The sequence below is a fragment of the Rhamphochromis sp. 'chilingali' genome, assembly GCF_963969265.1.
Source record: "Rhamphochromis sp. 'chilingali' genome assembly, chromosome: 5".
NCBI classification, from domain to species: Eukaryota; Metazoa; Chordata; class Actinopteri; order Cichliformes; family Cichlidae; genus Rhamphochromis; species Rhamphochromis sp. 'chilingali'.
Genome location: NC_137932.1, coordinates 27,778,121 through 27,790,838, shown reverse-complemented (window position 1 = coordinate 27,790,838; position 12,718 = coordinate 27,778,121). Strand labels below are relative to the sequence as shown.

The following is a 12,718-nucleotide window of genomic DNA, read 5'->3' as shown; positions in this document are numbered from 1 at the left end:
CACCTGTAAAGCAGGAGTAGGGTAGGCAGAGGTTTACCCTGGTGCAGGTGTGCCGCAGCCGTCAGTGGAAGAATCCGCGAGTTTCTCTGTGAATTTCCCATTACGTCGTAGCGCACTCGGTGCTTGCTTGGAAGTTTAGGGGGTTGTTTTCGCTGTAAAAAGAAGTTTTCTTCCCACGCACGATGGACGCTAATGTTTTTGTCACTTTTTATGGAATCAAACTAAAAGTAAGGTCAGTACTTCCACGCTTTAAACGCTGCACGCTCATACTCTCTCCCGCACTCGATCCATTGTTGATCTGCACACAGCTGTTGTCACAAACGTCGCACTTGCTTACGTCACTGTCATGAGACATTCTCGCAAAAAAAATCACGGTTTTAGTAACGCAGTAACGCAGCGTTCCTACGGGAAAGCAACGGTAATCTAATTACCGTTTTTGCAATAGTAATCCCTTACTTTACTCGTTACTTGAAAAAAGTAATCGGATTACAGTAACGCGTTACTGCCCATCTCTGTTTACCAGAGGGTCGGTAAGGTGACAGAACATTGTCTCTGAGACTTCAGTATGTAGAGTCCAGAGGTCCAGTTAGTGAAGAGACAGACTCTGATCTCTTCACATAAATGCTAAAACATGCATTAAACACAGTGAATTGACTGCCCAGTGTTACACTCTCAGCAGAGCTGTAAGCAAAGCTGTACATGGCGTCAGGGTGTCCTTAAAGCAGAAGCAGTGCTGAAAGAGATCAAGTGTGCACGCGAAAGCCGCCATGAAAGAAAGATCAGACGAGTTTAAATCAGATGTGTTTTCATGGTTCCGCCTGTTTCTAAACTAATGCAGTTCCTCTCTCTGCGTCCAAATGACTTTTCTCTGTGCATAAATCATCTCTGCAGGAAACTGCAGCAGCATGCTTTTACCAGACCCCAATGTCTAACAGCAGGCAGACTATAGATGTTTACACAATAGATTAAAACCCTCATTTCTAGCACAGTGTTGTCTAGAAAGCTTGTTTTTTTTTTTTTGTTTATTTGATCGTAATTCTGTTTATTTGATCGTAATTCTGTTTAAAGTAGTGCGATTTTGCAGATTTGTCCTGTTCTGTGCCATTGTCCTGTTTTTGGGGAGTCTAACTTTGTTACGTCCCCCCCGAAGGGGTCTAGGCATGCGAGTGAGGGGACCAGTAACAAATGAGTCCAGAACAGAATGAAAGGAAAACAGACAGGTGTTCTTAGTAAATAACAGTCTTTATTGTAGATAATCATAACATAAGGAGCCGGCAACGCCGTATTACCAATAACATGCCGAAAAAAGGTTGCAACAACAAAGAACACAACAACCAAACAAAAACTCCACACCACGAGGAGGCACTTCCAGGGGCCCACAAGCTCACCCTGTCACTAACAGCAGCTGGCTTTACTGCTGCCAAGGCCCACAAGCCCACACTACTCACGTAAAGCAGCTATACTGCTTCCACAATTCCACAACTCCACACTTCAGGCAGGCTACCTACACACCAAGCAGAGACACCCCACACCCTGCTCACAGCTCATCCCCAGCTTATATGACCTCAGAGAGGTGATTGCTGACTGGGCCCAGGTGGTAAGTGAGTCCAATGAGCAGCAGCTGTGTCCTGGGGAGAGAGAGAGCAAGAGAGAGACAGGGGGGTGGAGCAAAAGAGGAGGAGGCGGAGAAAAACACCACGCCCACACAAGGGCAGTATCAGGAGGCCCAGCTAGGGCCGTAACACTCTGCAAAGAGTCTGAACATCGAAGACATGCCATAACTCAGCTGAGTACAACAAAGAAAATACTCCTTTAAAAGGAAATCAGTAAATGCCCTTTACACTCCAGAGGTTTAAATCCCGTTACAGTTCTGGAAAAGGCGCCACCTAGTGTTTAGCCATAGAATGACAGAGACGTTAAAACAAAAACTCGGACCCATAGCTATAGATGAAATAAACTGCATTTATTTTGAAAGGCACAAATCTGACAGCTCAGCTGTAATATTACATTCAAAGGATACATTCACTGTCACAATAATAAACACAGGTATGAACAGGAATTTTAAAAAAAGAATGAGAGGAATCACAACAAATAAGAGTTGGATATGAAGAAAAGCCGAGTTTTCTAAATGTATGTGCCTTGAGACAAAATTAAAACTGAAAAACTGAATTTCATCAGGGTTTAAATGAGGATGTGAAAATCTCTGAAAAGTTTCAATTCTTAATCCTGGAAATCACCCAGAAGCAGATTAGGATTACACATTCACATCAATGCAGACTAATCGCACAGCTGAATGAATGAAATGACAAACAGCAAATAAACATAAAAAAATACATTCTTAAGTACAAAATGTTAAAAAAAAGGATTCAAAACATGCCTGCAGTCTCATGTGGATGGTGGAGCCTATCAGCTGTTGTTTGTTGGTAGGTTTTAATGGTCAATGTCCAGTTAGTCTGGTGAGTAACCTTCTAATGGGTCAAGGTTCATTCATGGGCGGCAGCTGGCAATGATTCCAGTAAAAACAGCTCTTTAAAAGCTTTCACAAAGCAATCACAGACATTGTCACCAAACATGTTGGTTTCGACTCTGATGATGTTTAGGAGACCAAATGGAGTTTGAAGGTGCTGGTCTGAGGGCGAGTTTACTACAATGAGCTGATCAGGTGTGTTGGGGATTGGACAATCCCCCTTGCTCTTAATTTGAAAATTCATGTGCTTGTGTCGGGGTTTTTGGTACTGATGGTGCGATTGGGGTGGCTTTAGTTCTGGTTCTGTTCTGGAGGGTCTTTCTAACCAAATGGTGCAGCAGGTGAAGAACTGGATTATGAGCAGAACCAGGACCAGTGGGCATGAAAGTTGTGGGAGGAGGGACTCACTGGAGAGGCAGCTAATTATTGCTGCCTGTGCAGGTCACATGGCTATTTTAGCACAGGAATATTTCAGCTGTGCAGGATTGAACATCAGAGCCTGTTTCAGTATCCTTTCTGAGACCTTCAGAGGACACGAAGTTTCGAGTCGCCATCAGTCTTTTCAGGAACACATCAGTCAGCTCTTCCAAGGTCATTTTTTATCCTCGCTTAGAGCTCATCATCTGCAGGTGAAGGAAATGATGAGCTCTGGGCTTCATTTGTGTAGTAAAGACAGCAGGAGGCTCTGTGGGAGACTCGTCTTCAGTCATCACTCACAAAATAATCACACACAAAAAGAAAATGCAGGAGTTGGAATATTTCATGATTAAAATAATGAAGTAGAACAAGAGGTGTAGCATGGGGTTAGAACTCTTTAGCTTCTAAATATTTTTCTCTGGATTTTAAGAATCTTATCGGTGTGACAGAAGTGAGTCAGTTTCGGTGTTAGAGACCTGGAGCTTCAGAGATCAACCCACGAATGTCTTCACATGGTGAAAGAAGCACCACTGTTGCTGGACCCGTCCATTGAGCGCCGAGTGGAGGACATGTAGAAGTCGGAGGTGACTCTGGAGAAGCGGCGTGGGGCCATGTACTTCTTTCCAAGACACCACAGGTCCCTGAAGATCCTCCTGAAGTGGTTCCTGAAGTTCACTCCCACGAAGGCGTACAACACCGGGTTCAGGCAACAGTGCATGTAAGCAATGGTCTGCAACACCTTCAGGGCCATCTCCAATGTTTCTGCATCATCACACGAGCGTTCTTGAAACAAGGTGACCGTGTCGTACAGCAGCACTATGTTGTAGGGCAGGTGGCAGATGATGAAAACGGCCACAACCACCAGCACCACCCGCACCGCTCTGTGCCGCTGGAAGTTTTTGGCCTTCAGGAGGGTGACGATAATGGCACTGTAGCAGAAGATCATGATGAAGAGTGGCAAAAAGAAACCCACGCTGATCTGGGTGCTGGGGACGGCTACCTTCACCTCTTTGGCTGTTTTTGGGTCTTCAAACTTGAACTCGCAGACGTACTCAGAGGTTGAGTTCAGCATCTGGATTGAGATATCATCGTCGAATATGATTCCAGTCATGTGTGATGGCTTGTACCAGTCGTAGAAGTAGAAGGTGGGGACTGACACGAGTATAGCAAAGATCCAGACAATGGCGGAGATAATGCGGCTGTATGACAGCGAGCGCAGTCTGAAGCTGCGCCGAGCCTGGACGATGGCGATGTAGCGGTCGGTGCTGATGCAAGCAAGCAGCAGCATGCCACTGTACAGGTTCACACTGTAGGAGCCACGCAGCAGCTTGCAGGCCACCTGCCCCATCGGCCATGACCACAGCTCGTTGTAGACAATGAATGGTAGTGCCAGCACAAACAGCAGGTCGGCGATGGCCACGTTGAACAAGTAGATGTCAGTCATGGACTTGGTCCTCTTGTAGAAGGCGTAGGTGACAATGACCAGGCTGTTCCCCACAAAGCCTAGGATGCAGATGATGGAGTGGACATACGGGCCAATCACCTTCGCCATACTCTGGTTTTTTTGAAACTGACAAAACCCATCATAATCGTAGTTTTCTTCTTCATCTTTGGTTTGGTTGTATGACTGGTTGAACATCCCCGTGGTGTATGATTGGTTGAATATCTTCGTGGTGTATGACATCAAATTCTTTGCAGAGTAGACTGTAAAGGAAGCAGAGATAAAACATCAAACTACAGCAAAGGTGTCTGATGAACTCACAGTGAAACAAAGGTGATGGCAAGAGGAAGACCTGAGGGCACACGATGAAAAAGCTGTGTGGATGCTATAGCATCTTCAGTTGGCACATTAAACAGCTCTGTATCTTCATAATAATTAAATGAGAGCCACGTTTTTTCATTTGCATCTCTTCAAACAATTAGCAGCATAACTAAGGGCAGGTTCAGGTGACCATGCACCTGAACCTGCACTAACTATATACTTTAGCACAAAGGAAAGTTTGAAATCTAATCTTAAATCTTAAGTGTCTGTCTCCTGAATCCAAACTGGAAGCTGGTTCCATAGAAGAGGGGCCTGAAAACTGCATGAACTAGTATTTCATCATCCCTCGGAGACACAATGTTTTTAATGTCGTTGCCCAAGAGAATTTTCTGCTTCGTCCTTTCTCAGCTCCTTTCTCTAGCCACTCCATCATTTTCCTCCATCTTCTCCTATCCCAGCATCCTCCTCTGTCACACCAACCCTCTGCATGTCGTCCTTCACTGACCTCCTCTGAGGTCTTCTTCTTCTCCTTCTGCCTGGCAGCTCCATCTTCATCATCTTTTGTCCACTATATCCACTCTCCCTCCTCTGCACGTTTTCAAACCCTCCATTTCACTCTTGCCTGTTCTTCCTACTTCCTCTCTTTTGTACATCTATAATGTGAAGAAGTATTGGTCCCAGCACAGAACCCTGTGGGACTCCATGTCTAATGCTGTGTGTGAGGACGACTCTGTTTTTTGGAGTCTATTAGAGAGAAACAACTCAAACCAGCGCAATGTTTCTTTTAACACCTTTTTGTTGCAGTGAAACTCTGGCAGGGCGAGCACTAAGATGAGTTCACTGTCCAAGGCCACGAGACAGCAGAAAGTAGCCTGAGCTGGACATCCACAGACCTGTCTATGGATCCCAGACCTGTCGTCCTAAACCACCCAAACTCTAAGAACTATGTGTCACACCACATAACTTTAACCTGAAGCAGGCGTGTTTCAGGCTGATGAAACAGCATTTCAAAATACCACAGTGACTGTTGTTATTCATTAATTTAAACACTGTTTTTGTGACTTTGATGCAAACACAGTGAGGAAGCCTCACAGTGGTTGTAAGCTCCACAGTTTGTTTCTTGGAAACGTCCCGTTGTCCACTCAAATACTCTAAATGTTCCCTTTTTTCCATTGTCTCCCTCTGAGGAATCATAAGTTTTCACCTGATCAGAGGTTATATCTCATTTTCATGTTTCTGCTGCTGTTCTCTGCATGTGTCACACTCATGTTCCTGCGCTGTAACATAATTGGATAATTTTTATGCCATCATAAACTAGGCAAGAAGCCCGCAAGGCTCCTGGCTCTCGTTTGGGTTGTGAGCTCGATGTGACAGTAAGAGTCGGCGTTTGTCAGTGAGTTTTCACTCTAGAGTGAGATGGAAACAGCTTCTGAAGAAAGTCTGGAATGATTTTTAAAGAGTAAACTTTCACATCAGACAGTGTCAGTCACAAAACTCTTTGAGATTAATAAGTGACACACTTTACAGCCTCCAGATTTCAGCGCTCACTCATGCTCTGACTCGTCCCCGCTAAGCAGCGAGTCCTGAAACCTGAACAGGACTTTGTCATGTTAAACATGTGAAAGTGGTGCAGATGCCGGCTCCCTTGAGCTGCTGCTGCTGGTAAATTCCGATGCAGACGTCCTCATTGCGGTGCCATTGGTGCACATGCCACACCGTTTCAGGTGTTTGAGCATTTGCAGGAGGTTTGCAGAAATGAGGTCAGAAACAGCGAGTGACCCACTTCATGCATGCATGGCTTCCCCCTCAGTTACTTCCCCCAAATCACAAGACGCTCCGCAGCAGAATGAACACCTCCCCCTCTTCATCTTCCTTCTTCCTCACATATTCACCTTTTTATCTTCATATCAAAGATTAAAGTCGAGCAGAAAGAGCCAGGTGTTGGTCTACCTGAAAGGCTCAGGTGTGTTTGTTTATCAAGGGGTTTCCTGTAAATAAGAAAACTTCTTCCTAACCATCAGCAGCAGTTAGATGTCAATAAATGTCCAAATGTCACGAAATGCCATGTGCAGAAAAAAGGCACAAGTCCATTTAACTTAATTCAGTGTAACTTATTTTAATTTCATGTAATTCAATTTAATTGAATTTAACTTTATTTTATTTTATTTGACCCCGTGTGAGTAAGGGAGCAGCTTTTATTCATCATCTTTTTAATATAATTTCATTTTTCATTTAGATTTGATTTATTTTCATTTTTATGTCTCTATGATCTTTTTACCTTTGTGTAATTTATTCTTATTTATTCTGCAGTCTGTTTTATTTTATTTTACAACATGATTTTTATACCTTTAGTTTTTTAAAAACTTTATTTTTTTACATTTTGTTTTATAGTCTGATTTAGTTTAAATCTTTTTGTATTTTCTTCTGTCTTTATTATTTTCTATGGTTAAATTAATGTATTTATTTATTACCTTTTTAAACTTTTGTTGTGATTTGGTATAAATAAAAAATATAAATAAAATTAAACTGAATAATGTAGTCTGCCATTTTATTTTTGACTGTCTTATTTTTATATCTTTATTGTGTTTTTAATTGATTTCTGATTTTATTGGTGCGTTCATGCTTTAAATAAAGTTCAGTCAGGGCAGTAATCACAAGGCTGGAAATGTAATAGATTACTTGCAGTATGTGGGCAGGTGTACTAAATGCTGACCTGAGATCAGCTGCTGGTTTTCAGGAAGTTAATTACACAGACACCTGAGCAGGTGACAGGACACAAACAGGAAGTGGCCATTTCCCGCCGCTTGCACATCGGACAATTCTGCTGTGTGCGTCCTTCGGGGCAGCGCGGCAGATGAAATCATCTGAGGTCTTCTGGACCTTTCGCTTCCCCGCAGGTGACATTTGAAATACGGGAAGTCTGAGGGGAGAAATTACAGCCGAGGGCCGCTGGGAGCAGAAGTGCAGAGCAGGAACCTGAGGTATTTGAGGAACTGTTTATTTCTCCTTTAAGATGAGTTTAGCCTGCACGACACAGACGCCACATTGCTGTCCTGCGGCGGGTAATGGGAAATTTCTCTTCTGCTTGTGCAGAAATGGGAGCCAGTTGTTCAGGACAGCTCGGAGCTCGCCTCGGCTGGCACTTTTATACTCAGTCCTTCTGAGAGCAGCCCCCCAACTGTACTCAGGCAGGTCAAAGGTCAATTTCTCATTTCAGATGCTTGGAAAAGTTCAGGCTGCAGAAAACATGTTGAACTGATTATAAAAGTTTTTATTTATTTTTTGTCAGAGTTTAAAAAACAGATTTCTTTTGTAAAAACTGTAAACAAGTTTTTTTTAACCTGCAGGTGATGGTGAATGTGGTCACGACCTCTCCTTTCAGCGCACACAAACTTTATCAGATTTATCAACTGTGTTTCTGAGCTGCAGAGATGCTGCACAGCTGAGAGACTCAGTTACTCTTTGATTAAACTTTGTTCCTGAGGTGGTGATGATTTTTGTAAATGTGTGGTTTCTGTGCTCGTGCGAGCAGCTGACGGAACGTGCCGTTTGCAGGGAAACGCCGTCTTATCGGTTCAATCTTTACAAGATAAATCAACAGAAAACGCCTCTTCACAGCACTCCTGATCTTATCTAAAAAATATCCCACATTACATCATCTGACAGAGTTTAACCCCCAACTTGCTGAAAAGCAGGAAAAACACACCTGAAGGTTCAAAGTGCCACCTCTGAGCTTCAGCCTCTGTTTCCAGCCTGAAACGTTGAAACAGTCTTCAGAGTCAGAGTCTTCTGACTGTCCAAGTCAGCGCTACGGCAAAAGCTCCGATCAGAAGACTCACAGGTGTGGTGGCGGATGATGAAGCCGGCTGCTGAGGCTGCACAGCTGAGGACGAGGATGACGAGGGCGATGATCCAACAAACACTAAACGCTGCGATTAAAGAGAAATACGAAGCAGTGAGAAACCCCAGTGTGAGCCTTCCTCTTTACCCTGCCCTCTCTCTCTCTCTGTGTGTGTGTGTGTGCGTGCGTGCGTGCGTGCGTGTGTGTCTGGCCCAGCACACATTACTGTGACGTCCGCTCTTCATCTCAGCTTCCTCTCACACTATGATAAAAAATGAAAGGCTGAATTTTTCCATTTTTCTACTGAAGACCCCGTCACGTCCCCTTTATTCACACTGAACCTTATTTATACCTCCTTTGGAGACAGAGCTTCATAACATTTGGGGGTCACTGCTGTAAGATTAAAGGCTGTGTGTGTGTGTGTTTGCTGATAAAAATAATTTTTGTATTATCTGTTGTGTCGGTTTCCTGTTGTGGTTCCTCTCGTGCTATCGGGGGTTAAAACTGTCATAGCAGCATTACACATGATTTATTGTTTATAGTTTTGTTTCACCTCAGATGACTCTCAGACCATCAGTGACGTTCAGACTCTCAGCTTTAATATAGTTCTGCATGGACCGCTCAGCATTACAGACGTGTCAGGAACATGTAGTAACACAGTCTATGGCATCATTACATGTTTAGATTTTCTGTAAAATTACAGTGTAATTATATTTACATACAAACACATGCTGTAAGTAAGCTTTGCCCGTGTATAAACTAAGAACATCATTATAAGCTCGCATAGGCCTGCAGGTTTATTCTTTATTGGGAGGGAGAACAGTCATTACCACGTTCATATCTGTAAAAGAAAAGCTGACATCCATCATGCACAGCAGCAGAGTGAATATTCAATAGAGATGTAAAAAGGAAGATTCCCTCCGTAATGCGGCACACACCCTGAGGACAGACCTGCAGGGCCTGGAGAAATAGTTTGTTGCTTTATAAGAAAGCCTTCCTCAAAGCCAGAACATCTTACTATTCATCACTGATTGAAGAAAATAAGAACAACCCGAGGTTTCTCTTCAGCACTGTAGCCAGGCTGACAAAAAGTGAAAAAAAAAAATGACTCATAATCATCTCAGATGTAACATTACCTACAACTACTTTCAGTACCATTGATATTCATTTAGAGTCTTTCATTTAGAGGCAGTATCAACAGAATGCATAGCATACATTTTCACTGCTATGCAGATGACACCCAACTTTATCTATCCATGAAGCCAGATAACACACACCAATTAGTTAAACGGCAGAAATGTCTTAAATACATAAAGACCCTAATGGCCTCTAACTTTCTGCTTCTTAATTCAAATAAAACTGAGGTTATTGTTCTTGGCCCTGAAAATGTTAGAAATATGGTATCTAACCAGATTCTTACTCTTGCTGACATTACCTTGGCCTCCAGTAACACTGTGAGGAACCTTGGAGTCATTTTTGACCAGGATATGTCCTTCAATAAACATATTAAACAAAAATATAGGGCTGCTTTCTTCCATTTGTGCTATACCTCAAAAATTAGAAATATCCTGTCTTAGAGTGACGCTGAAAAACTAGTTCATGCATTTATTACTTTTAGGATACTTGTTGTTCCTAGAGTATTTAAAAGTAGAATGGGAGGCAGAGCCTTTTCAGGCCTCTCTTCTGTGGAACCAGCTTCCAGTTTGGATTTAGGATACAGACACTATCTCTGCTTTTAAGATCAGGCTTCCTACTTTCCTTTTTGCCAAAGCATATAGTTAGGGCTGGATCAGGTGACCATGAATCCTCGCTTAGTTATGTTGCAATAGGTGTGGGATTCCCATGATGCACTATGTCTTAATAGGCCTCTCTGCAGTGAATGACACTTATTAATCTCTGGCTCTCTTCCACAGCGTGTCTTTTATCTTGTCTTCCTTCTCTCACCCCAATCGTTCGTGGCAAATGGCCGCCCCTACCTACCAGTGACCCAGCAACACACTCAGACAAAAACTGGTTCGCCCGAAAGACAAAACTCCTAAACACAAACTTAACAATGTAGTGTATGCTGTACAGTGCAGCGAGGAATGCTCAGACCTCTACATTGGAGAGACCAAACAGCCACTTCACAAACGCATAGCACAACATAGAAGAGCCACCTCCACAGGACAAGACTCAGCTGTCCATCTGCATCTTAAGGATAAAGGACACTCTTTCGAGGATGCCAATGTTCACATTTTGGACAGAGAGGACAGATGGTTTGAAAGAGGAGTGAAAGAAGCCATCTATGTCCACTGTGAGCGACCATCTTTGAACAGAGGCGGTGGTTTACGACAGCGGTTCCCAACCCCCGGGCCGCGAGAGTTGAGGCTCGGGTGTGAAATGTATGGTATTCAGGGTTTTTATCAGTTTTTAGCATTATTTTGTTATCGTTTTGATCGTTAACTCTGTTTTCCTGGGTCTTTTCACGTGTGTTATGAATAAATCTTCTTTTTTTTCGGTACCGGTACTAGTTTTATTTTGTTGTATTTATCCGCGACACATTAAAGGCCGGTCCATGAAAATATTGTCGGGCATAAACCGGTCCGTGGCGCAAAAAAGGTTGGAGACCGCTGGTTTACAACACCAACTCTCTGCCATCTATAATCCAGTTTTGAGATCCCTTCCCAGACGACTTAACGCCCACTCACATCCTGGGCCATCTGACCTCAGGAAATCACATGATAGGGTGGGGCCAGGTTTCACAGTGAGCTCACCCGAAACCCTGGCTGATTGGGACCCACACCCGCTTTCACACCTTGGCTCATGTGATTAGGTAGAGGATCATCAGGGGGTCCTTTGTCCCTCTTTGGGAGGAAATTCCCACTGGGTTTAAATCTGGGACTCTTGACCATTTGACCTTAGAACTGAAGAAGCTTCTCGGATGAGAGGTGAAACGTCTTCAAGCAACTTAAACAAGTCCAGAGGCTTTTCTTTCCAAGCTCCTTAGACTACGATGACCTGGATGACTGAGAACCTTCACAGACAGAGGGCTGTCAATGTTAACGCCGTCATCACGATTAAAGCGATTAGAATTTTAAATGCAATCAACCCATGTGGAGCGCAGAATGACCAATGGTCCGAAATACGTTGACAGAGACATTTCAGGGATTTTCAGTCATTCAGTGCTCCAAATTGATTAATTGCGTTAAAAATTCTAATCGCGTTAATCATGATGACGGCGTTAACGCGTTAACGTTGACAGCCCTACAACACACACAAAAACTGAAGACATTATGATATAAACGTATAATTTGCACTGATGTGTTTTCTAAAATCTATCCCACACATGTACGCGAAAAGTGAGCACGAGGGCCCTCGGTGTGCCTGCTTGCTTCTGATGCTGTGCTGAAGTCTCACAGGCAACTTGTCGAAAGAGGAGGGGGCAGGCTGCTTCCAAATAGTGCACCTTTCATTCAAAAATATTGTCAATCCAAGCCCATTATGCATTAATTATTTTTCCTGCGTTGTGTGAATTCCTAGGAAGAAAAAAAAACCTATACAGTGTGTAGGTCTATTAGCTTATGTTGTGGGTGTTCATACTGGAGAGCAAAATTACTGATCGAAGATGTACAAGAAAAGGTCAAAGCAATCAGGTCCTCGGTTTAGAAACAAAACAGAAAAGGAGAAACAAGCAAAAGATACAGGTAAGCAGGTAAGCAGCAGTCTTTGGAAGGTATTATGTAACATGAAACAAGATAACATTCATTAGTAGTGATTGGGAAAACTTGTGTTTACCTTTGTTAGCCACTTGGCTATGATAGTAAAAAGTAGACAGACAGTATACACTGATGTGGCTTATTGAATCTTTTGGACTGTGTTCAGAACAATATTAATTACCCATTAATTGCTGATTTGTCTGCTATTCTCAATGTGCGATGAAATATAATGGCTGTTTGTTAGCCATGTGCATATTCTCTCTCTCTATATATAAAATATTTATCTGGGTAAATTCAGTTTGGTTCCGACAACAGTTTTCCATAATAACATATGTTAATATACAATCCTTAATATGTTTTATGTGTGTGTGTGTGTCGGGGGGAATGGAGGGTGGCAGAGGGAGTGTTCGCCCAGGGCACCAAATAGGGTAGGACCGCCCCTGAGTAAACCAGAGTTTTAAAGTCTGCGATGCCTCTGAACAATAAAATCAGCCCCGAGCACCGACAACCTCTCACCCTGCTACATTTTCACTGAG

The 12,718-nt window shown here is 43.1% G+C and overlaps 1 protein-coding gene across 1 annotated transcript; it reads right to left on the bottom strand.

The window, feature by feature from the left end:
- Window positions 1-1,230: 1,230 nt before the first annotated feature.
- ccr6a (chemokine (C-C motif) receptor 6a) lies at window positions 1,231-12,590 on the bottom strand. Its single transcript, XM_080882231.1, has 2 exons — window positions 8,353-12,590; window positions 1,231-4,588 (listed from the first exon to the last, which is right to left on the bottom strand). Exon 2 carries the CDS (start codon window positions 4,566-4,568, stop codon window positions 3,393-3,395), a length of 1,176 nt encoding a protein of 391 aa, XP_080738357.1. The 5' UTR covers window positions 4,569-4,588; window positions 8,353-12,590; the 3' UTR covers window positions 1,231-3,392.
- Window positions 12,591-12,718: the final 128 nt, after the last annotated feature.